This window comes from Clarias gariepinus, chromosome 25 (assembly GCF_024256425.1).
Source record: "Clarias gariepinus isolate MV-2021 ecotype Netherlands chromosome 25, CGAR_prim_01v2, whole genome shotgun sequence".
In the NCBI taxonomy this organism is placed as follows: Eukaryota; Metazoa; Chordata; class Actinopteri; order Siluriformes; family Clariidae; genus Clarias; species Clarias gariepinus.
In genome coordinates this window covers 12,915,064-12,942,072 of record NC_071124.1, presented here as the reverse complement: position 1 = coordinate 12,942,072, position 27,009 = coordinate 12,915,064, and the positions used below count along the sequence as shown (strand labels likewise).

At 37.8% G+C, this 27,009-nt stretch overlaps 1 protein-coding gene across 2 annotated transcripts in view; it reads right to left on the bottom strand.

Moving 5' to 3' along the window:
* The window catches only part of camsap2b (calmodulin regulated spectrin-associated protein family, member 2b), a 56,638-nt gene that overhangs the window by 8,008 nt on the left and 21,621 nt on the right, over positions 1–27,009 (bottom strand). For both annotated transcript variants that reach the window (XM_053486328.1, XM_053486329.1), the window contains exons 3-15: positions 26,633–26,794; positions 23,974–24,054; positions 21,290–21,431; positions 15,352–15,491; positions 11,466–11,556; positions 11,161–11,233; positions 11,020–11,042; positions 8,952–9,021; positions 7,472–7,726; positions 5,364–7,275; positions 3,362–3,498; positions 2,959–3,179; positions 1,156–1,252 (exon numbers count right to left, since the gene is read on the bottom strand). In XM_053486328.1, the coding sequence (XP_053342303.1) occupies positions 1,156–1,252; positions 2,959–3,179; positions 3,362–3,498; positions 5,364–7,275; positions 7,472–7,726; positions 8,952–9,021; positions 11,020–11,042; positions 11,161–11,233; positions 11,466–11,556; positions 15,352–15,491; positions 21,290–21,431; positions 23,974–24,054; positions 26,633–26,794 (3,404 nt within the window). The remainder of the gene's footprint in view (positions 1–1,155; positions 1,253–2,958; positions 3,180–3,361; positions 3,499–5,363; positions 7,276–7,471; positions 7,727–8,951; positions 9,022–11,019; positions 11,043–11,160; positions 11,234–11,465; positions 11,557–15,351; positions 15,492–21,289; positions 21,432–23,973; positions 24,055–26,632; positions 26,795–27,009) is intronic.

The following is a 27,009-nucleotide window of genomic DNA, read 5'->3' as shown; positions in this document are numbered from 1 at the left end:
CAAATATTCAGCGTTTAGAAAATTATTAACATGCATAACTATAACACACATTAATCTAACAAGACTTTCAATCATTCACTAAGTTTAGATTTTAACCAAGACCAGAGCACATACTTGTACTGTACATTATTATAGGGATGAGGATATAGGAATAAACCTCAAAATAAAAAGGCAATTTTACATCTTATAATCATGATTGTGCTGAATAAAATAAGCTTATTTCTAATTTCAAACAGCATCTGTGTACGCTGCCAGTGGTCAGTGTGACGGCTACTTAAATAAAATGAATCCTGCATGTGCCGTTGTGGCCAAACTAAGATGAGCAACAAAGTATGAGTTCAAATTACTGCACATGTATCTTAACTGATAAGTTAACAATGAATAATCCATTAATAATAAATTAAATTAAGTTTTTTTTTTTTCAGTTTAAATATTATTTAAATAGTTCTAGCAGAACAATTCCAACAATTTGGTTATGTGGAACAAATTAGTAAAGGAAAAATGTTTAAATGTTTAAATGTTTTTTTAAAACAACAAGGTTGACAAAAAATACTTTCTGCTCCAATTTAAAAACAAGGCCACAATAAAAACCCTGTCCAATATGGTCCACCACCTGGACTGTCCACATGTGGCAGAAAAGTTAATAAATATGTGACCTCCAAGAAATTTGACCCAAAACAAACAAATACAAGTATTATTGGTTAATAAATACATGGGGTTTTCAAGTCAAACCGGACTTTTGATTGTGCAGAGCAAAAAAAAAAAAAAAAACAGTTATAAGAGTAAAAACTCCCTGTATTTTTCTATATAATCCCCTGCTACACTGACGCACTTATCCAGCATTCACTGTTAATTTGTGATTTTTGATGTTGGTAACTCTAAATAAGTTTTGATATTGCATTTGTAGAAAAAAAATCACTATTAAATTAGAAGCTGTGTTGTTTGAAGCATTAGTGGTTTATATACATTAACATACAGGACTTCTAACTAAAGCTTTGAAAATATCTCTGAAAAGCACTAGGTAACTCAAGAATTTGAAGATCAGGTTAAGTTCTTTGCATGCCTTTAAATAGCATCACCACGAGTTGGTAATCTGTTAAGCAGGTAATCTCATAGATTAGACAGTTGGTAGGTGTGTACTAAAAACATGCTCACCTGGACATCCTCTTGTCTGGCTGGACACTTTCGTTGTCTGCCAAGTTAAGCGAGGCAAGTGATATACTGGAGACAGAGTATCCCCGAGGTCTTGACCCTGAAGACATACGGCAACCATAAGTGTAAACGACAGCATAAAGTGACTGTCTAAAAACTGTAAACAAATGTACAGCTTTAGAGCTGTAAGGTGCTGTAAGGTGCTGATCTAGAGACCTCAGAATAGTCAGGAGGTGCTGATTAGTTTCCCTGTATTTTATATCAATCAATAATTTGTCATTTTAATATTACGTGAGAATGGGTGATCTAAACTCTCTGCTCTCATGATCTGGGTCTCTCTAACCTCAGTTCTGATCTAGGTTTTAGCAAACAGTTCGTTTTTGACAGGCAGACATTCCTTCAAAAACGTTGGAAAAACAAAATACACAGACCGAGGTAAAGTACTATAGATTAAAAGCCTAACTTGGGTACAAAAGGTTTTGGAAATAACCAGAGTTTGTAGTTATAAAGTGGTTTAGCACTCCCAGAGATATGAATACAGTTATGAATACATCTTATACAGTACCTTGGCTAGCTAACTTTAACACTGGGACTTATTCATCCTGTTATGTGCTGGATGTGTGGGTCACTCTGTATTAAGTAAGATAGGGTCGTTGCATGTTTTTTGTTCTTTTTCTACTTCTTGCTTTTGACCTGAAATCAAAGTCTGTGCAGGAAGGTCTTTGCTTTATAACCCTAATATTACTATCATTTGGGAATTTTGCTGTATGTAAAAAGTTTTTATTGGATTATTGCAGTAATTAATCACTTTCAACTGGATACATTTCTTTTAACCCTAACCAATGCAGTGAGTAGCTTCTCATTTTACTATGTTGAAATACATATCCCAAAGTTGTGGAATGTTAGAAAACACATTTATTGTGGAAAACATATTGTTGAGTATTACTGTGTTTCAAAAGTGTTGAATTATTGATCTGCGTTTAAAAGAAAACAACGAAAATCACAAAAATTACTGAAATTAGATGAGGAACTTGTCATGTTGTGTCACCATAAAAGGGCCATTTTCTATTCCATCACGTTTACCGTCTGGTGGCAGTATAATAATGTGAGGTTCTTTCAGTTGGTTTTATATAGCAGGGGTTAAATGATATTTTTTTTTATAGTGGCGCTTTACATTACTGCTTTTTTTTATTGCCACAGATTTGGAACACATGAAACATGTTGGTTTTTAACTTTCCAGTAGGAAGAATATACATATACAGTATCGATCTGTCCGTTCATCTTTGAAGTTTCAGTCTAGTTGGAGTAGGTTTTGTTCTACACATAGTAAAATATGCCATTTGGTTGCTTGGCCCTGTTGCATGACGCGTATAGCAATGCCTACCTAAAGAGAAAAAGCGCTAGATTAATGGTACATTTATTATAATACTAATATTATAATAAAGTTCATCAGAAAAGCATCAGTTTCCGGACAAAACCGTAACTGTGGATCCGGACTGCTGTCTGCCATTTAGTGATGCCTTATGTATAGGAACATCAGGTACTGAATCTTTTACATCCTTTACATTATGTAAGTCAATGAAATTACACTCATGTTCACTGATCATATTCACCTTTACAGTGGTGAGTTAAGCTCATGTACCTTCATGTTCACTGAGCGACAGGGTCACGGCAATTTCTGCTTGTAAATGGCAATTTCTTCTTAGATTGTGTTTTCATATCGTGTCTGTTGCTTATACACATTATACCCATGTTTGTATAATATAAGTTTATTATATAAGTTTGACTGCACTGTAGGTGATGTACCTGTGTACGTTTGAGCAGGTGGTTTAGGAGACTCCATGATGTCTCGGTGCATGGACTTGGGACGGGGCTTCTTTAGTTTGGTGCTTGAAACATTGGGTTTAATGACACTGTCCATGTCCTCCATCAGCTTGAGCTGCCTCCTCCTCAAATACTCATTTTTTATGTAATCCCGTCTTGCCTTCTCCTCCTCTTTCTTCTGGCGATCCTCTTCTGCTTTCAGTCTGTCCAGCAAATAGATTACACATTGAAAACTTGATTAAGACTAAAGCTTTAGACCTATTAAGCCATTTAAACAAATATTAAAAAATGTAAATAAACACTTTTGCCCCATTATAGCTGAACTAGAACATGTTTTCAGCATTCTGTGTCTGTTTGTATTCTGCTATAGAGAGAGTGAGGTAACCTTGACATCTCCTTCTTCTGCTCCATCTCTTGCTCCTGCTGCTGTTTCTTCATCTGAGTATCTTTCTCTCTCCTCAACCTCTTCTCCAAGAGAGCTGCTCTCTTCTGTGCAATGTCTTCCTCACCTTTTTGATCATCCTAAAAGAAAACAGGTGCAAAGCATCTTGAGAGGATTCCTTATAGTTCAAGGAACAACAAATATAAAAATCCACAATGAGATACAAACCCCCCACCTGGTTCTGGCAACACACACACATAATTCACAGCGCATCACTTTTTCCACATTTTGTTATGTCATAGCCTTATTCTAAAATTGATTAAATTCATTTTTTTTTCAGAATTCTACACACAACACCACATAATGACAACATAAAGTTAACTTGAGATTTAAAAAAATTGAGGAAGCACATCTACTGTACACAGAGTAAGTATTCACAGCCTTTGCAAAATTGAGCTCAGGCGAATGCTACTTTCCCTGATCATCCTTGAGATGTTTCTGCAGCTTAATTGGAGTCCACCTGTGGTAAATTAAGTTAATTAAACATGATTTGGAAAGTGACACACCTGTCTATACAAGATCCCACAGTTGACAGTTCATGTCAGAGCACAAACCAAGCATGAAGTCAAAGGATTGTCTCGAGGCACAAATCTGCGGAAATATTTCTGCTGCTTTCAAGGTCCCAATTGGCACAGTGGCCTCCATCATCCGTAAGTGGAAGAAGTTCGAAACCACCAGGACTCTTCCTAGAGCTGGCTGGCCACCTAAACTGAGCGATTGGGGGAGAAGGGCCTTAGTCAGGGAGGTGACAAAGAACCGGACTAAGGCGACCAAAAAATCTGTTAAAAGAGAAGAACCTTCCAGAAGGACAACCATCTCTTCAGCAATCCACCAACCAGGCCTATATGATAGAGTGGCCAGAAGGAAGCCACTCCTTAGTAAAATGCACATGGCAGCCCATCTGGAGTTTGCCAAAAGGCACATGAAGGACTCTCAGACCATGTGAAACAAAATTCTCAGGTCTGATGAGACTCTCTGGCCACTCTACCATAGAGGCCTGATTGGTGGATTGCTGCAGAGATGGTTGTCCTTTTGGAAGGTTCTCCTCTCTCCACAGAGGACCTTTTGAGCTCTGACAGAGTGACCATGTTCAAGGCCCTTCTCCCCCGATCGCTCAGTTTAAATAGCCGGCTGTGAATACTTATGTACAGTACATGTGCTTTCTCACTTTTTTTCTTTTTAATAATTTAGCAAAATGTTTCATGTTGTCATTATGGGGTGTTGTGTGTAGAATTCTAGGGAAGAAAATGAATTGAATCCATTTTAGAATAAAGTTGTGACATAAAAAAATGTGGAAAAAGTGATGCGCTGTGAATACTTTCCAGATGCACTGTATGAACACACATGTAAGCTCCAACCTTAGGTCAAAACGCAGATACACAAACATATTACCATAATACTTAAGATTACAAATATAAGCAAAAAACACACATAAGAACACATACTCGACCAAGCCATAGGTACTAATTAGCTCAAAAGGCAATCAGTTCTATCAATCAATTTCTATTGAATCAATTCTAAATAAAAGATGGTATGATATTATAACACAAATAATTGATATTACTACAACAGCAGAAAGGCTATATGCCATCTGTATTAAGGATGTTATTACCTGAAAATTTAATTGTAAGAACAAAGTGTAATAAATATTGGTTAACATACTTTATGATATCATTTATGCTAAGACGAACCCATCATCTGGAATAGGTTCAATCTGAACTCATTAGACCACAAGACCATTATCCATTCCTTTGAAGTCCAATGCTTATGCTCCCTAGCAAACTGAAGCCTTTTCCCCCTCAATAAGCCTTACTAACACATGGTTTTCTTATGGCCAACAGCTGTTTAGTCCTGTTTATGTTCTTGTCCTACAAAATGTAAAAAAAAAAACGTAAGAAATGCTTTTGGTCTCTGAGAGGCGCAGTGGTAAAGTGTTAGGTCTTACCCTGTAAAAGAAGCCACAGCACATCTTCTCTACTCTGCCCTCCGTCACTTTCCCACTTTCCAGTTCGTGATCATCCAAGGGCTTCAGTTCAGAGAGAGGCACCTCGATTAGGTCATTCCCACCCTTGGCCTGACCATTCCCTGTACCATCTGTGCTCATTACATCCGAATACTCTGTTGCAGTCTGGGACTGAACCTGAATCGCTGCTGTTGTCGTGATGGGTCCGGCTTCTTCTTGTTGTTTCTCTTTCATATCTCCATCTTTTTCCTTCTCTTTGTCTTCTTGGTTGTCTGTGACTTTGCTAGACAGAGCATCACCAGAAGTCTTTTCTGCATTTGTGTCAAGTTTATTGTCTATAGACCCCACTCCTGGTGCATTTACTTCCTCTTTCTTTTTTTGATTATCATCTGTTGGTCTCTCATCATGTCCCAGGTACGCAAAAGGACTAGTTTGTGTTTGTCGAGGAGAGAACCGGCGCAGCCTGGGTAGACTGTCCACTGACTGAGGGGTGTTCAACATTCGACTAAATGGAGTGACTTTAAGCTCACTTGGGCGTGGAGTACGTGGTGTTCTGGCATGGAATGAAGCAGACTTTCTCTTTATAGGGGCAGGAGAGCGTTGTGTTGTACGGGGTGACCCTGTGGAGGACAGGTTCGGGGAAAGAGACCCCACAGATCTGCGACCCACAACACTACTACTACGCAGCTCACGCAGGTGTTTCTGTAATGAAGTTTGTGTTTCTGTTTGTGCGTGCGGAGGTGAGATCACCCAAGATTGCTGCTCACGTAGGCGCATGAGATGCTCCTGCTGCTGTGCCAGGCGCTGCATTTCAGTTTGCAAGAAATTTAGCGATGCATTTAGATGCTCAATCGAGCGTGTATACTCTGCCAAGTCTACCACCTCCGCACCCCCTCCTTCCTCTGGGGTCACTTTAAGTGGTGCACCATCAGGTTTACACCTCTCTAACGGAGAGCTGCTTTCATTTGTTTTTAAAAGTTGTGGTGGAATATTTTGCTTTTCATCAGGACTTCTGCAACTGCCACCATCACTCCCTAGTGGCGAAATGGCTCCTTTGCGGCGAACAACATTGAGAAAGGCGGTGCGACCCATCCTTTGTCGGTGTCGTGTGAACGCGGCTTCTACTTTCTTTTTCTGAGCTTCAATAGCTCGCCTCTTTTCCTCAAGCTTCATCTTTAACTGCACCATCTCAGACACTAACAGGCTTGACGGGTCACGGGGTGAGCTGGCCTGACTGGTACTTCTGGCATCTGGTGTAACAGACCTTGCAACTACTCTATCATTTGTGGTGCTTACTTCACTTTTGGGTGTATTTCCACCACTTCGCCCTTCGCCATGACTGATCCTGCGGAACTTTTGCTCAGCAAAACTTGTCATGCGTACAGCAAAGCAAGATCCAATTGAGGAGGCAGAGCTTGTGGCGAGTGAAAACTGACCCTGCAGGCTTGGCACCGGGCTAAAACTGCCACCGGTATCAGGTAATGGGCACGACCGGGCTTCATAGTCTTGGTCCATATCAGAGTAGTCCTTTAAAGATGAGTCTTCATCTTGACCATCCTGGATGTCCTCTGTGCGAACATGAATTCCTGTATCCATTTCTGTGGATGTAGAATTCTGCTGTCCATCTTCAACCTGGGCTTTAAACAAATGGTCCTCGGGGTCTTGCAGTTCAGAGTTAGCAGCAGCGTTGCCCTGGGTTTCAGGAGGGTTGCCCTGGGTTTCAGGAGGTTTGCCCTGGGTTTCAGGGGGGTGAAGGAAAAAGGCATTTTCACCAACAGGGGGACGGAGACTGCTGTGAGAGCACTCTGGGTCATGGATGATCTTAAGAGCCTCCTCTATAGTTGGAGTCGGTGGCTGGGGATAAGTGATATCTGGAGGCACCCCATTTGAATACCTACAAAAGTTGAAAAAGTGAAAACCACAGATAAGTGTGAATACTACCTTCACTCTGTTACTGCTTAGCAATAAAATTTATTGGCTTTACAACCTGTTATAATTTGAAAATAATTCAATTGTACTATAAACAGAAAAAAATACAAAACACCAACTGTACATATCTCAGTTTGTCATTTATATGCTGAAAGAAATACCTAGCTTCAGTCCCAACAAGAGGCCTGACAGGACCATGGTGTGATGTAATATCATCATCCTCTTCCTCTTGTAATGGCGTAGGTGTGCTTCCATTAACGGGTTGAAAAGAGAGATTCCTGCGCATTCCCCGCACAGAGTTAGAAACTTTGAACCCCAGGCCTTCTGAGCTAACAGACCGACTCAAACTTTGACCTGGCGTACAGGGCATAGGGTCATCAAATGGAATCTCAAACGAGATACTATGAGCTGAAGACCTACAGCGGAAGAGAGAAGAAAATGATGAATTAATAAAACAAAATACTATCAGATCATTTAAAAAAAAAAAACATAATTAAAAAAAGACAAAACATAATTAACAAAAGGATGCCCAGGATGCTGAGGTTCAAATACATATAAAAAAAATTACATCCAACCACCTCCAAAGCAGTAGGCTGGAGCAAGGCATGTAAAAGTTGTGATCTTCCAATGGCAAGCAACAAGCAAGAACGTGATATGTTGTAGTAAACCTGATAAAAGGCGATACATAAGACATCCATCTGACAACCAAGAAAGTCACACAAGCGGATTACAGAACAGAAATACATCTAAATTACGGATTCAAGCCACTTTAAAAGGGTCAAATTGTGATGGCTAGATGCCTTGGTTGGAGCATCACTAAAACAGCAAGTCTTGTAGGATGTTTCCGGTATGCTGTGGATAGTACTTAACAAAAGTGGTCTAAGGAAGAAGAACTGTGTACTGGTGCCAGGATCATGAATGCCCAAAGCTTACTTATGTATGTGGGAATTGAAGGCTGGCCAGTCTGGTCCAATCCCAGAGAAGAAGCACTACTGCACAAATTACTGTGAATGCTGGGTATGATACAGTAGGTGTAAAGGACACACCGTATATTGCAGCTGTATGTGTCTGAATGACTTTCATAACCCCTGAACACCACCAAAACCACCTACAATAAGCACATGAGCATCTAAACTGAACCATGAAGCAGTGGAAGAAGTTGGACTGGTTCTTTTACAGGTGCATGTGCCTCACCTTCCGGGGAAGAGATGGACCAGAGGATGCATTGTGGGAAGAAGGCGTGGTGGCAGAGCTAGTGTGATGCTTTAAGAAATGTTTATTCATGGGAATGTATAATACTTTGTGAAAAAATCCACATTTGTCACACTGCAAAAATGGTCCATAAATGGTCTGAGGAGCATGATAAAGTCTTCAGAATGTTGATTTGGCCGTTGAATTCCCCAGATCTCAAGGTGATCAACTAACTGTGGGTTGGGCTGGGCTAATAAGTCTAATTCATGGAGGCTCCACCTAACAGTGTACAAGATTTGATGCTAATGTCATGGTGCCAAATACCACAGAACACTTTCAGAGGTCTTGTGGACTCAACAGGTAAGAGTCGGGGGATATAACGCACATGAAAATATATCAACATTATTAGCAAAGTTAATGTAAAAGAGTTGTGAGAACTGCAGCACCCACCTTTTCTCTTTGGGCCATGTCCCGACACACCCGTCCACATAGGACAGAGAATTTGACCTCTTTATCATTCCTACAAGAAACATTAATAATTAGCATTAATGGTAACAACACTAAATGCAGAGCAAATCTATTACTTCACCGAACACTTGTAAATTTTTAGGGGTGTAAGAATTCACTATTTGTATGAGGAAATAAATAAAAAAACATCATCAAACAAACATCCTATTGTGTATCACATATAGCCTGAAGAATTGCTTGCAGTATAACACTGAAGTAAAACATGTCTATAATATGTCTATAATAAGCCAAAGTTCCAGGCTAATGAGATGGCATGATAAGTAACGGTAAAATCTGATTTAGTAAACTGTTGGGATGATAAAACCTAATCTCTGTAAAAGTAAAAAAGGAGGAAAAAAAATGAGATGAGGCTTATAGTTAAGTGACATAAGTAAGTTTAGACTGCTGATGATGAAAATGATTAAACACTTCTGACTTAAACATAATGTGAAATGAGGTTTGTTATCCAGAAGTAGATTAAGTCAAGCAGGGCATATGCATGCAAATACTTAAAAATATAAAGATAATACTGAAACTGGCCAAGATAGAAATCTTCACACACACAAAAAGTCACACATACTAATATTTCTTTGGACCGCATTTTGCTTTGATTACAGCCATGGCATCATTTCGATAAGCCTATGTGATGTCAGAACATGTATTTCAGTTTAAAGTCACATTAATTTATCTCAAAGATCTTGTATTGATGATGGGAGATTCAAACCACTCTGTAAAGTCTTTTTCAGCACATCCAAAAGATTCTCAATAGGGTTCAGGTTTGGACTCTGTGGTGGCCAATTCATGTCTGATAATGATGTCTCATGCTCCCTGAACTACTCTTTCACAATTTGAGCCCAATGACTTCTGGTATAGTCATCTTGGAAAATGCCTGTGCCTTTAGGGAAGAAAAAAATCCATTGATCTATTGCCATTTAATATATTCATTTTTTTTTGGTCACATACCATTGCTGACCCTAGACCTGACCGACAAAAGCAACCTCGGATCATCACACTGCCCAAACAGGCTTGATAGGTACAAGGCATGATGGATACAACACTTCATCCACTTTTCTTATGCTGGTACGCCCATCACTGTGGAACAGGGTAAATCTGGACTCATCAGACCATATGACTATTTCCAATGCCCCACAGTAAATTTTTTGTGCTAGCTAGCAAATTTAAGCTTTTTGGTTTTCTTAAAAGCTACACAGCTGTTTAGGGTTAAATAACTCATTGCCAGCTGAACCATATTAATCACTAAAGTAATTATCCGATGGAAGGTTCTTTGCTCTTAGTTAAATACAAGTGGTAAATAACAAGATAACAATAAAGCAGTGCTCCGCAAAGGAAGACGTCCTAAATTGCCTGTTAAGAGTCTGTAGACTATGAATTATAAATTATACTGTAGTTCGCTGCACAATTTGATCTCCTTAAAAGAATACTTGCCTATATTTATTTATCATCTGCAAGTTATTAATTCTTTTGATTGTGTGAAGCTGCTTTGCGACAATGACAATTATTAAAAGCGCTATACAAAATAAAATTGAGTTGAATTTACGAAAATAAACAAATACTTAAATTTTTGACAGCCTCTAAATAAATACCTGACTATGTCTATATTACCTGCAATAAATTGCAGCCTTTTGCGATAAAATAATCTTACTGCAATTTAGATTTTCATGCAATTAATAGTGCAGCACTACTATGAATAAAGCCTGCTATAAAGATAGACCGTTTTTACTATTTTACATACATAATGCATTACATTATATGATATTAAATAAATAAAACTGCTTTTACGCAGTTTTAACGTCAAAATATTATCTTTAAAAGTGGAATTTTATCAGCTCATAAAATCACTTTATTTGAACATGTCAAGCAGAAAATGTTAAACTTTCACCATGTTCACAGATTGGAAAGTGTGTGTGCTACAGCCAAGAAATTACTTCTTTGTGCAGTACTCAAGAAATAGGGCTAGGGAACGCTTGTATTGTAAAGCAGACATCCTTACCCAAGTTGGTGTTGTTTTGTGTCCTAAATCACATAAAACATAAATAAATAAAATCAGATAAATAAATCAGATTTTTAAAAATGCAAATATTTTCTTAAAAATTTGCTGTCATTTTGATATTTAACAGAATAAAATACAAACCTCGGTGGGTCCGGGCTGGATGGCCTGTGGATCAGGTTGTGTTTAGTTACAGGAGCCATTTTTGTTGCCTCAACTGGTTTGGAAACATTGAACATAATAAAATTAAATTTGACACATGACAGAACATAATAATAATTCATATTCATATTCTCAAATAAGTTCTGCTTTAGGTCTCAATACTCTCAAGCTGTGTAATAAAGCCGAAAGCACATTAATGGTTCAGATAAAACTGGAAAATAAGCCCATATGGTTTGGTATCATAAAGGACTGGGTGGCAAAATGTGTAATTAGAGCTCCGAGCTTACATTTAGATTCAAGCGTACGGGGCTGAACGAAAGAGGGTTTGACCACTTCAAACCACCAAAACAGCTCTGCCATAAAAACAAGGTAGTTACTCTGAAACACAAAGACAAATATACAAACATGACTGAATGACAGAAGAGACTGTATAAAGATAAAGCTTCTAATATTTTTTTGCCTAATTGAGAATAACAACAGTATCAGCATCTGTACGGTTACTGTTAAAACTGAGACAAAAAAAAGTACAAGTACGATGTAGCTTTTATGTTTAGTCAGTTTCGGTTTTACTGCTTTTTAACTATTTTTAACGCAGCGGAAAAGCACTTGCTCTCTCGACTCCCAGGTCATGGAAGGCTTGTCCACGCCCACTCCTGGTTTAAATCAGTATACAAATAGGTATTAATATTTAAAGATACGTATACGATTACTAATAATGGCTTTGCCTTACACACCTATTACCCACATGTAAATAATAAACCTAATTCATTAACCATATTTGAGAATCCCTGTTTGAAAACATTATATTCAGAAACCAGATTGTCCACTAAAATATATATTTCTTTTGTAAATTCACATTTTCTGCTTCTTTGTTGATGATCCAATGTGTGATCAACAGATGATTCAATGTATGATTCGAAGTTTTTTTTTGTGCAATGTGTGTGTATAGGTGGAAGATAACTACGTATGTTTACTTCATTACTGTACTCAAGTACACATATTACACATACTTTTACTCTAAAGCATCCTATAGTACCTATCTGTACTTTCTACTTCACTACATTTGAGCATGACATTGCCTCACATAACCAAAGCTGTACGTAGTATTTAAAGCAGTAATATCACCATTTCTTGACTATTATATGTAACTGTGTGAGTTATCCTTCCTCTGTTAAATGCATGATCACGTATCAGGTATTTAAAATCAGAAGCACATTCTGAAAATGGTTTCAGACAGCGAAGAAAACGACACATTCAGTTTGGAAACAGAGAGAGAGAGAGATAATTTTGCTATGACTTAAACAAAGTGAACAAATACAAGCGTAGCACATTGGACACCTGTCATTTGTAGGTAAGTACATTTGTACCTTTTCCTCAAGTAGCATTGTACATGGAGGGCTTTTACTTTGATAATATTTTACCTAAGATATCTCTACTTTTACTCAAGTACAAGACTTGTGTACTTTGTTCACCTCTGGGGTGTGTAATCTATTTTCATAAAAATAAACAATAAAGCATGTACAGTTATTAGATCGTGTTTTCAAGATCCAGGTAGGACAGGAGATACAGAAAACAAGATTCTTTTGTATTTATTGGCAGAAATCACAGATACGAAACAAGTAGTGCGCCCCATTGCTGATCCTCTATTTCACTTTGCTCAGTGACTCAAGCATGTACTGTAGACTCATTCACGCTGAAACACCCAACGAGTCACACTCACAATTATACTGACTAGTTTCTTCATGCTTCTCGGTTGCTCTACTACTGAGAGACAGTCCTGGACAGCATGTATGTATTTATGTTTAAGTCTGTATACAATTAAATTTTTGTTTACAAAAAAAAAAATTTTTTATTTTTTTTTTCAATTATTTTTCTTACTAGAATTTTTTAAAACTGTTTGTGAATTTTTTTTTTTTTTTAGAAATATCCATTTTGTTAACATTCTGGGAACATCACACACACACACACAAAACACCCTATATGTGACATACTTCAAATTCTTTTTGCATTAATGTTACTAAATAATAGTAGGTCTAATCGAAACAACCCCCCCCCCCCCCCCCCAAAAAAAAAAAAAAAGTTTCAGATTTATAAGTTTTCCTCATATCAGAATTGTTCCTTGTTTAAGGACAGTCCGCTGATTCCAAAACTACACAATACAGCTAGAACATAACATTCTGACATTATTAAAATGTTCTCTCTGTCTCTCTTTTTTTTTCGCGTGCACATTCATGCCACTCACTCTCATTCCACAGAGGGCTATTTATCTCTGCACTGCTCTCTCTGACTGCACAACACTTATGACGCTACTCCAATCCCACACATTGAAATATATATAATAAACAAAAATAATGGGTATATAGCTGGAGTAATTTATTAGTTAGTCCAGTCCAAGAAGAGTGCCTACTTTTGTTTATTATGTTTCTACATACTGTATAAAAGCGCACACACACACACGTTCTGTGTAAAAGTATCTAAAACAGCCGTTACATCAACGTGTACTTAATGACTCACTTTTCCATTACCTCTGGCTGCATGTTTCATCTTGCAGTCGTTCTCTTTGCCTGCCTTACACACTCTCTCTCGCTCACACACACATACAAACACACCTGACTCAAATCTTCCAGTTGAATTTAAACAATGCACTGGTCATCTATCCCTCCCACACAACCTCTGCTCTAGTAACACTGTGCTCTGGGTTCATCTCAGCAGTGTTTCCTAAGAATTTCTTTTTTTGTTTTAAAGCTATGACCTGAAAATAGAAATAATCAAACCATACAGTGATACAGTATATCAATCAATCAATCAATACACGTACACTATTGTAAAAAATGATTTCCTGATTATATTATTTTTTGTATATTTGTCACACTTTAATGATTCAGATCATCAATTAAAATCTTTGTAATATTAAACAACAATAACCCAAATTTTTTGTGCCACCCTTGGCAACAACAACTGCAATCAAGCGTTTTCGATAACTGCCAATGAGTCTTTCACATCGCTGTGGAGGAATTTCGGCCCACTCTTCTTACATTTACATTTACATTTAGGCATTTGGCAGACGCTCTTATCCAGAGCGACTTACAAAAAGTGACATAGATGTGACATTTACATTTACATTCTTCTTCGCATTTACATTTACATTCTTCTTCGCAGAACTGTTTTAATTCAGCCACATTGGAGGGATTCCTTAATAAACTAAATCATTATTTGAAAACTGCATCTTGTATTTTCTTGGGTTATCTTTGGGTAATATTGAACAACCCTTAGTGGGTGCCACTTTTACAAGAATTCATTAAACATAAGATGTGGGAGTGGTGGCTTAAGCGGCTATAGCTCTAGGTTATTGATTTTCAGATCTAATGATCCGGGTTCGAGCACCACCGTCAAAGGTTCACCACACCCCATACCACGTCCCATTCGAGAGATTCTAATTTAACATTTGTTAAATGCTAATGTTTAAGATTAAAACATTATTTTAGTATTATTGTGAAGTTATTACATCATATTATTATGTATATTTATAAAACTGCGTTATCTGTTTTCTCTTACCAGTTTGCATCTCTTGCATCTCTTTATTCCAACATTGCACGTTTATAATAAAATGAATCATAATTAATCTATGACTACGAATTTTAATCGATTGACCGCTCTATATATACACATGCACACTCACACATGCACGCACACAAACACACACACACACACGCATATAAAGAATGGGAGACAATGCGTTTAAAACTTAAAATTTAAAACAATTACAATAAACATTAAAGCTAAAGCGTTTGAAATTGACCAATCTATGTCAGTGTAACTGTGTTATTAGACACTCCTGAGATCTTTCCAAGGAACATCAGGACGCCAAAGTTTTGGTACAATGTTAGGTAAACTAACTACATTTTTTATATGGACTACACAAAAACAAACCTTAACTGTGTAAAATATCTTTCTGGGAGTCATTCAGACACTTAACTGTGTCAGTGTTTGCATTATCAGCGTACACACACTTCAGGACCAGCTATCAGGACGGGCTTGTCACCGTCACCCTGACAGGCCTCCCAGCAGCCCAGTGCAAGTGCATTTAACCCTATTATTATAGCTCATATTAGATTAGAAACAAAAACTTTAACTTACCCTAGATTATCTGTATTTGTGAACATTCCTGCTTACCTTAATAGAACTAGAGGCATAGAGCATATCCTCCAGTGTGAAGTGACAGCAGTTGTTAAGGTTCTCCCTGCAGAAGTCCTGGATGAGCTGCAGGTTGTACAGACTGTCAGCCAATGACATTGTTTCCTTCACACAGATATCTGCACGGGGCGGGAAAAGAACACTCAAACAGCCAATCGAGTCCCGGACGGTTGGGTGTGTGGGTGTTTGTGTGCGTGTGTGTGTGAGAGAGAGAGAGGGAGAGGGAGAGAGTCAGTAGGATGGGGACAGGAAAAAGAGATGTGATGTCATAAGCAAAATGTCCGGAGTCATGTGGTGGTGTTTGGGTTTGAATGCTCCACTGTTCACTAGACACCAGTCCCCTTTACTGGTTTCCTTCTATTGTTTCTCATCTTTATTCTCCCTCTCTCTTGCATTCTAAACAACCCCTAATCTCCCCATCCACATTTCTAACACTCAAATCATTTTTTTTTTCTTTTCTTGGCACATTTGTCCATTTGTATAGCAGGTTACATATATGTAACAGTTTTTTCCCCATTTTATTTCATCTACTCTCTAATTGTAAATGTCAGTTTTATAACCTAATGGTCCTTTAATGTTTTTCATACCATGAACATAATTTAAAAAATCATAAACCTTCTCCCATCCTTATAATCACTGCACAAACTAATGTAATATGTATAATATACCCTCTATAATCTATTAAAATACTAAACTAGGTTTTAGGAGCTTGTGTTCCATATTAACGGAAACACTATAGAGTTTTGTTTCTGAATTCATAAAAAGATATATAAAAAGGTTTAAAACATTGAATAAAACTGTTTTTAAATTTAAAATCAATTAACTTGCCTTTCGGATATTTTTTAGAGAGATCTTTTTAATGGCAATTAACGTACACAATATTTTCAACAGACTGTACACAAAAAACGGTGGCATGGACAAAAAAAATGGTGGAGCTCTGTTCCAGTGTTATACAACACTCTAATGTAGGGGGGAGAATTTAAAGCAGTCAGTCAATCTGCCTAACAAGACCTTTAGAAATTATATCTCAACAGTCAACAAAAATAATTGTAAGTGATCATGTCATTAATAGATAAATAAAAGTCCCATTCTCTACGCCATAGAACTCAATTGGAAAAATTGTCAGACAAACCTTTAGACGTCTGTTCAGCAGAAATGCTTTATCTCTGACCAACAGACACTCAGCTTTACTTACAGTCAGCACTTCAGCATTTCAGTTTAACTCTCCATAATAGTGCTAAAATTTATGCCAACATTCATTTTTAAAAAGTTAATTTCAAAATTAGAATAATGCTCATTTATTTGCTGACAGATACAAAAAGTACTATATGTGTCTGTATGTGTATGTTCAAGTTATCTGTGTTGATCAATTTAGATATGAAAGAAATAAGATCCTCTGTAAGTGTGTATGAACAAAAAAACATGAATGGATTCATGTATTATAAATTAGTATACTAATATATTTATAATACATTTTGTCATAAAGCAGGAAGAACAACACTTCTATTGGATTCACATTTTTTCATTTTGTGTCTTGATTAAACATTTTTCACACTTAAAGGGTCTCAAAACCCAATATTGTGTAGATTCCCTTTGTGCCACTAACATAGCTCTGACCCCTAGAGTGCCTCCGAAAGACCTCTGAATATGTGCACCAGGACCTTAGCAGCAGACCCTTTAAGTGCTATAGTTGCACGGTGGGGCCTCCATACTGTAGATCAGACTTCCCACAGATGTTTGACACAGCAAGCAACAATGTTCTGATACATTTCTATCACAGCCAGCATTTTTCAGCAATTTTGTACTACTTTGGATTTTCTGTGGGATCGGACCAGACGGGGTGGCCTTTGCTTCCCACAGGCATAAATGTGTCTTGGATGCTCATGAACCTGTCACAAGTTTACTGGGACATAATTTGTAACCATGTTAATGTTTTAAAGTTAATCGATGAGAGAATGAATGAAAAAAAAATACTATTTTATTGGTAACACCAGCTCTACTGCTTAACGTGTAACCCTATTTTCACCTTATTTACAAGGTGGACAAAACCCTGTTCAACATTTGTTCCCACTTTATTACCCACAATATAATAAATAGATCAGAAATTGCAATTATTTAATAAAATTCTTTGATCTGTTTTTGAAAATTGAATGGTATTTGGGGCATTCATTATGTTCACATTCAGTGAGTAATATGATTTAAACAGTAGCCAGGTTTTGTTGTCCCCCACCTCCATTCCATAAAGGTAAGAGGGGTTGGTCAGTAATTAAACTTGCAAAAAAAGATAAAATACATTTAAATGAAGTGGACTATATGTTACTAGACACAAATCGGTTACATTGGGGTTACAGATAAAGCCACTTTACACCAAAACTGACACTGTGCACCTTATATCCCAACTCATCTGACACCTGCCTCTGCTCCTTACATTTTATCTACAGTATGTTCCAATCACTGGTTTGGTAAATATAACTGGATTAGCACAAAAGCATAAATACACCCATTTGGATTAATTGATTAGTGCTGAAAGTCCTGAAATGTCTCTCATGATTGAGTGCTGCTGGTAGCTTTAGTTTGATTGACAGGACTGATTGGGTTAAGAAACTCACAGTAGAACGGGAAAATCCAAGGAGCTTAGTGAAGTTCTGAGAAAGTGGATGAGAGATTTACACAAGTCAGGAGTGTCTCTTTGAACTATTTTTCAAAGAGACAGGGTGATCGTTCTTGGTAGGTGCAGCCACTTTGCCAAAGTCTGGAAGAAGTCTCAAACTGTCGTGATCAGATGACAGAAAATGGCTTCAGAGAGTCATGAACAACCCAGGAGTCAATAAAGCACATGCCTGTCATGAACTGGAACCTGCAGGAAGTCCAGTGCCTCTGTCTATAGTTAAGCTGGAATGAAATGCTGCCATCCAAAAAAGAAGCACCTGCTTCAATATTGACACCTTCAAACTAAACTAAAGTTTGCAGTTGACCACAAAGACAAGAGAAAAAGCCTTCTGGAGGAAAACGTTGCCCAGAGGTATGTTTATAGAAGTAAAGGTGAGACATTCAACCCATAGGATAAGAAGCTGGTTGTAGAATGGATAAAGTGGACTCACTTTTACAGCCTAAACCCTATTGAACCCTAAAAGTCAAACACCAACTAATTTAACTGAACACTACCATTTCTGCCAAGTATTTCAATATCCAACCAGAACTCTGCCAGAAGCTTGTTAATGACTACAAAAGGCATCTGCTAGATGTGAAGCTTGCTAGGAGACATAGAAAAAGCCCAGTTCAAATATTACCACTGCATTCACGTATGTCCATGATGAGTGTATGCAAACTTCTGATCACAACTGTAAATTATAAACCTGCATTCCCATTCAGAATAACATAAATATATAATATATTATTCCTCCTACTAAATCATTTAGAACAGAGAGAGATTTTAATAAAATCTTAAACTGACTTTCAGTAATTTTTTTCCTGTGCATTGAAATTATCTATTACTTATTTCACCAAATGTTTTTTACAAATACTTGAAACATAAACATTTAATTTAAGTGGGAAAGAAATTTTCAGCATACTATTTCATAAAGAATACACTTACCCTCTATTCTAATACTGTCTATTTAGACACATTGGTAGATTTCCACTAGCAGTTTCCCTTTGAGGAAATCGGCATCATCATTTTAACAGCAATTCTATAAATCTAACAAACTCAAGTAAAAATGGCTACATGTTGACAATGAAAGATGGAAAAATTACCCATAATCCTCAGCAGAGATTGTTTCTTTTTTCCAGATAGCACTTTCGTCTGAAGCAATATTTTCAGTAAAAAATTATCAATTATAGTCAGGTAATTTGAGGCAGTGGTGGCTCAGTGTGTTGAGCCTCTGAGTTCCTGACCGGAAGGTTGGTGGTTCAAGCCCCCAGCTTAACCAGGTTGCTGCTGTTGGGCGCTTGAGCAAGGCCCTTAACACTATCTGCTCCAGGGGTGCCGTAAAAATAAAAATGTCTGATCCTGCTCTCTGACCCCTGCCTACTAACAAAAAGCTGGGATATGCGAAGAATAAAGAATTTCACTGTGCAGTAATGTTAAGGCTGAGCTTTCTTTCTCTATTTAGTCAAGACACTTAACACCTAGGAATATTATTACATCTACATCTAATGACCTTGGGCTGACCAGAAATTGCTCCAGCTAGGTAATGCCCAATTTCAAATGCAAAAATATTACATTTACATCAACCTACATAACACTGTAAGCAGCCCCTGTCTCAGATTTCTAGAAAGAGGACAGATAGCAGTACAGAGTGTTACATACAGATGCACATGTAGATAATATTACCAGGATAGCATTCTTTCACCTCAGAAATATTGCCAAGATAAGAAATATATTGTCACTAAACGATACAGAAAAACTAGTTCATGCTTTTATCACGTCTAGGTTGGATTATTGTAACGCCTTACTGTCTGGTTGTTCAACTAGGTGCTTAAACAAGCTTCAATTAGTCCAGAATGCAGCAGCGAGAGTCCTCACTCGAACCAGAAGATATGAGCACATCACCCCTATCTTATCTACATTGCATTGGCTTCCTGTGAAATTTCGCATCGATTTTAAAATACTACTCTTGACGTATAAAGCATTAAATGGTCTCGCGCCGCAGTATCTGAGTGAACTGCTAGCGTCCTACGATCCGCCACGCCTACTTCGATCAAAGGATGCAGGCTGCTTGTCAGTACCGCGTATTATTAAAACTACAGCAGGGGGCAGAGCTTTTTCTTACAAAGCCCCAAAATTATGGAATAGTCTTCCAAATAGTGTTCGGGACTCAGACACAGTCTCAGTGTTTAAGTCCAGGCTAAAAACTTATTTATTTAGCCAAGCATTTTTATAAATAGATTAGCCTTAGGTAAAGGAGCAGATCTGGGGGACTCATGGACGTAGAGTATTAGGTGAACTGGTATGTTTGGATGCTGTCTTCCTCACTCTCATTGATCACTCAGGTTTGTTGACGGTGAGGTGATTGGTTGCCTTACATCTCTGGAAGCCCTCATGTTTGTGTTTCCTTCTGGCTCTCCCTTCTTAGTTATGCTGTCATAGTTAGTCCTGCCGGAGTCTCTGCTTGCACTCTGCACTAAATATACATTCACTTTTTACATTGTTCGACTGTGACCATACCTAACTGTTATTTCTCCATCTCTTTGCTCTCTCCTTTTCTGCTCTCTCTCCTCTCTCTCTCTCTCCCTCTCTCCTTTTTCCTCTACCTATCTCTCTGTCGAGCTATACATGTCGCTCCTGAGCTGCCAGTGATCCAGACCCCCTCTGCCCGCTGGACCTCTCTAACTCATCCTGGAGTCCTGCTTCTGGTTGGAGATCTTATCACATGGATGCCCCCGTGTGGTCTGCCTGGAATGCGTGTGGTGACTGGGGTTGGTTCCACTTTTCCATGAAGGTGGTCCTGTCCTCGACTGATGCAGACAGCTGTTCTCTGAGGACCTGTGACTTCAGTCGCTCAATAGTTCAGGACTGAAATTTTTCACAGTCTACCGGAGCCTCCAGGAACAAACTGGACTTTAATCTTACACATCTCCTCTTATATTGAACTTTCAGTCTCGCATATTATTATGCACATCAATCCCTGCTATCTGTTTTCACCCAGATGAGGATGGGTTCCCTGTTGAGTCTGGTTCCTCTCAAGGTTTCTTCCTATTACCATCTCAGGGAGTTTTTCCTTGCCACTGTTGCCGTCGTCCTAGGCTTGCTCATCAGGGACAATCAGGGACAATCATATCATTTTGATTTATACACATTCACATTTCATACAAACTTAGTTCTTTTGATTGTGTAAAGCTGCTTTGTGATGATGTAAATCGTTAAAAGCGCTATACAAATAAAATTGAATTGAATTGAATTGAATTACATCAGTACCTTCAAGTGCCACTGCATTGGGGCAGTAGAAATGCAGCAATGCTGCCAGAGCACAGCCGTCTGCGTTGTCCTTCAGCAGGTTTTCCACTAGTGGGAGGTAGAGTGCAGGCTGAGCTTTATTGTTGTCCTTTTTGTCCTGCACCTGTGGAAGTTTCATAGCAATATGTCAGTTACTGTAACAAGCAGAAATATATAATGAGCAGTACTACAGTATTTGACATTTATGATGTAATACAGATATAAATCTGGATGCTGTTGGCCAATGGGTAACCAATGTCCTATTAAATCACTTAAATCCTATGAAAAGAATAAAAATATATTTTGCCAGATTTTATTGTTAAATAATATTATTAGGCTTTTTATACACCAAGTGTTTTTCTGACATTATTCCTTGAAAACAAGTAATTCATCCAGCTGGTAAGGAAGTCACAACAAACTCAGCAGTCATAGTAATGCACGTAATCTAAATCAGAGCACTAATGAAGTCAGTATCAATGATGCACATTCATCTCAGCAGTAGCGTGCATACAAGCTATTACTTGAGTGAAATAAATACTGTATAAATGTAATATAAAGATATACAATATATTTTTTAAATAACAGCAGTTTATACAGTTTCTAAGAATTTTTTTTTCAGAGAGCTAAGAGGGGTTCTAATTTTTTTAGATAGGAGTCTTAGCTTAAGAGTGATTTAGGACCAATCTCAGAGCAATTCCTAGCAAGGAAAGGACAAAAACTTTGATCTCAGTAAGGAGACAAGCCTGACCCAGTGCTTGGTGGTACTTTGTCTTCGTCTTCCTCTTCTTAATAAACTACCAGTTTACCAGTTCTTTGTCGGTCCTCAATATATGTATAGAATAATGACTACCATAGCTTTCAATTAAAAAAAATATATATACATTTTATTGATAACCCTTTAGTCCCTTTGTGTTACATATATATGCATGTTTCTACCGTTAGTACTTTGCAATGCTCTTTAATACAGTCTTATGCAAAAGTTTGGGCACCCCTTGATAAATAACAGATTTTGGTGATTTTTTTAATTGAAAATATGTTGACACAGTCTCTCTTGGAAATGGAGAAAATGCACAATATTTTCCGCAAATATTGATGCATAGTTACTTTTTATGTCATAAATTGAACAAAGATAAAAATTAAAAACATTATTGTGGCAAAAGTTTGGGCACCCTACATAATCAGTACTTAGTAACACCTCCTCTGACAGATATCACAGCTTGCAAACGCTTTTTATAGCCAGCTAAAAGTCTTTCAATTCCTGAACTTGCAAAAGGCTTCTAGTTCTGTAATATTTTTTGGTCATCTTGTATGTAAGGTCTTTTAAAATCTACTCAAATTTTCAATGATATTTAAATCAGGGGACTGTGATGGCCAACTTCATCAGTCCACAGCAATTGTTTTCAAAATGCAAAAGGCTTCTGTAGATGTTCTGTTGCTTACTTCTGACGTTGGATTTTATAAACGGGATGCAAGTAAGGTTTTCTTCTGCTGACTCATCCATGAAGGTCTTGTGGAACAGTGCACCACCACTCCTGAGTCTGCTAAATCTTCCTGCAGGTTTTTGCAATCAAATGGGGGTTTTGATTTGTCTTTCTGACCAGCATACGAGCAGGTCTCTGAGACTTTTCTTCATCTTCCAGATCTCATCTTGACCGCCACAGTTCCCCTGAACTGCCATGTCTTAATTACATTTCTCACTGTGAAAACTGCAAGCTGACAACGCCTTGCTATCTTCTTGTAGCCTTCTCCTGCATTGTGGGCATCAATAACATTCATTTGCATTAAATGAGTCTTACACACCTGCTTGGAGGAACTCATGGTGGTCGAGTGTCCACAAGTGTGTGCACAAGGTTTGAAGAGTCAAAGTATTTGTAAAGCTTTGAAATTGCCCTTTATTAATGACAGCTGTTGCATGCATCAGATCTAACGAGCTAATTAAGGTCTGTAAAAAGAATCTGAGACTCTGGAACTCTTAGGGTGCCCAAACTTTTGCACAGTGCTAAAATAATGTTTTTATTTTTTATTTTTGTTCAATTTATGGCATAAGAAGTAACTATGCATCTTGGAATTTTCCATTTCCAAGAGAGACAGTGTTAACATTTTTATAATAAAAAATCTGTTATTTATCAAGGGGTGCCCAAACTTTTGCATAAGACTGTATGTATGTGCCCTACTTTCAACCTCCTTTAATTCCAATCTGTGTCCTGATCACCTAGTAGTTTCAAAGCGTAAGGTGTGAAACTGTTTAGTTCAAAGGAAACCAGAACGGCAGGTCACAGTTCACTTGACTGGAAGCTTTTGAGCAAGATTACCCATCAGTCACTGCACCTTGCTGGAGCGACAAAGGAGTTTAGTGTTGGTATTAATTTTGTGCACTTTTTATTATTATCAATAATATTAATAAATTCATATTACAAAGCTTACTGCATAATATACATTTCTTTAGGAATGACCCTTTGCATCTAGTAAATGAATATAATAACATTTATCCATAAATTATATACATTTTAACATATATACAATTTATTGATAACATTACAAAAGGTGCTGAAATGTATATAATTTATGGATAAATGGTATTTTATTCATATTATGTATATACTGTAGATATAGATTTTTTAAATAATAATTTTGGACAGGCAGTGTATCGTTTAAATAAAACCCACCTTTACTCCTATTGGTTTGGTCTCAAATTTCTTTCCTACTCTTCGATCTTGAGCCATGGTCTCTCTCAAGTATTCATTAACCTGCAATGAAACACATAAATACATGAGCTGCAATTGAGTTCTATTTCACTCTTTCTAATTGCCATGGAAACTGAGAATCATCTGACACCTTCTTGTGCACATACTGTATGCACGTAGCCCTGCACAAGTTCACCTGCGTCCTCACATAGTAAAATATGACTAGGACCACTTGTAAAACGATTATCCATTTTGTATGTCTGTACATGTCTACAGTTGGAGGTACCCAGGTGATTCTCAGTGTCTATGACCTCAGCAGTGACCATACAAAGATGTCCAACTTGGACATTCTCTGAAAAAATCCATATGAAAATGGGTCATAGTCTGTCCCTTCAGGCTCATAGACATGGCTGATGAGATCGTAATTTGGCCGTTGCAGCCACTCAAGAAATAGCAGTGTAGAAGGAGTAAATAATGCCAGGCAACCCACAGTCCTGAATGCATCCATTCACACAGTGTCCGTTATGGCAGAATTTACTATGCCTTTAAAAGGGGATTTGGACAGATAGCTCTCTTGTGCTCGAAATCCACTGTACGCATTATAGCTTAAATGATGGATCAACAGTGGATTATGATCTGATTCGAGCTGGTAGTCTTGCAGGTGTATGATCTTTGATCAACACATTCCCATGATCTTTTATGACTTTCAGAGGTGTTTAGACTAAGGCCGTTCTTAAAGTTTCACCTATTCATTACAAGTAAACTAAGCTGATGTAACATCACCACTCATAACACTATTACACTATATGGACAAAAGTATTTGGACAAACCTAAAGTGACACTGTATCCAAATACATACACTTTAATATAGAGTTGGTCCTCTCTTTGCAGCTACCAGAGCTTCCATTCTTCTTGGAAGTCTGTTCACAAGATTTTGAAGTGTTTCTGTTGGCGTGCCCATTCATTCTGTAGAGCAATGATGTTGGACGCGAAGGCCAACCTGAAGGTTGATGAGGTTAAGGTCAGGGCTCCGAGGCGGCCAGTCAAGTTCTTCCACACCAAACCAATCAAACCATGTCTTTATAGTCCTTGCTTTGTGCACTGGGGCCCAGTCATGTTGGGTTAAAAAAGGGCCTTCCCTGAACTGTGGCCTCAAAGTTGGAAGCATGGCATTGTCCAAGAAGAATCTTTGTATGCTGTAGCATTGAGATTACCATTTACTGGGCATAAGGGGCCTGAATAAAACCAAATACTTAGCCAAATCCTTTCGTCCATAGCATAAATCTGTTGACTCTTACTTCTTCAGACACACACAAACAATTAAACAAACTGCATGGTTTACTTTCAAATTGCTTTAATTGTGGTGCCACCATTATCACCCAATACTCATTCATTTATTCCTCACTTTAAAGAGCGATTACATTCTACAGTACAATTAACCAGTCTTCACTGTGAACATAAAGTAGGTCAGTGTGACCAGGCACTTCTGGGTTTTACGATCCACCATTTTGAAAGCGACATTTTATAATAAATTAAAATGCATTCATGGCACAATTCATTTTGGAGATCATATAGAAGATATATTGAATTACTTTTAAACTTTACAGGTAGAGTACGTCTCTGTCTCTAAAACACGTTGGTTTAAAATTTATTTGTTTTAGCAGCAAGATTATTAAATGAGCTGTAAGATGAATATTAATATCAAACGCGTTGTTAGAGACCTCCTGGATAAAGTAAACCCACAGGTTTTCTAATGCCCCTCAACTTTAATGTCCTTACAATGTCTTACAATTACAATGTCCCTTTACAAGACCTAAGCAGCACTAACATGTTCCAATGCGTCAATGCCAACACCTCACTAACGCTTTTTCTCCAAAGACAGTCTACTTTGAGATGTATACATACAGTACTCAATATCATAAGAAAGCTACTGTACTTGGATAACTGCTACCAAGGAGCTGGTTATTTGGGACACATCCACTCTCCTTGCAAAGATTAAACGGCTCTGTCCCCAGAGATAATAAAAAGCATGCCACACAATTCATTAACTGAGGCTAGATTTACTAAGAAAACCAGTAACAGTGTCACTCCAAGGGTACAGCTCCATTCCATTGTGGTTCTTCCCTGTTAAAGCTGAACATCCCAGTGGGACAGAATGTACTCAGCATCTGCTAGAAGCATTTCTTTGTCTACTGCTGAATCTTTTCTTATTATAGGGAGTTGAGCAACTAGGCCTGATCACAAGCCTGAGCTAGATGGCAACATTTGGCATCCTCTTCCAGGTCATTTAGGTAGATTTGGTCCTGTCGGATTCCCCATTGACTAAGGACCCAGAGCAGTCTACTGTAGAAACGCTTATAAAAGTCTTAAGATGAGTCTTTAGATGGACGACCTAGTGCATTGCCTGATTCAAAAATACTTTTCTCGGCATGTCTCCATTTTACACTAAATGTGCACGTGGGCACCATTTTAGCAAGTGTTTTACTATCAAAGTTCATTTAAAGCAGCAAGTAAACTCATTGAAATGATATCAGGGTGAAAATTACTTTGAATACCTTTTTAAGTTAAATTTTAGAAAGTTTGACGAAAAATACAAATGAATGGAATTTAAAAACACAACTGGCTGGGTCCAGGATGTTACCTTGTTAATCCAGGTGGTCACAGCTTCTTCAACATCATAAGGGAAGTCCTCCTCAGGAAAGAAAGGTGAGTATTTCTGTACACATGTCAGCACTCTCTCGACACTGATCATCTCCACTGTGTACGCCATCATCAGGGTGTCGATCATCGCCAAGTGCGAGCTCTGCAAGAGGAATACGGAGGGAAAGAAAGTCACACACAAGCAAACTTGTTTGATTTAAACAACAACAACAACAAAAAAAAAACTAGACACAACTCATTTGCTCTTTTTGGACATTTTTATCCAAAGTGGCTTAAAAAGCTTTTTTTGATTGTAGTAAACTACCACTACAGCAGCAATGACTGTAGTAATGGGACTGATTTGCTTCCATAAAGTAA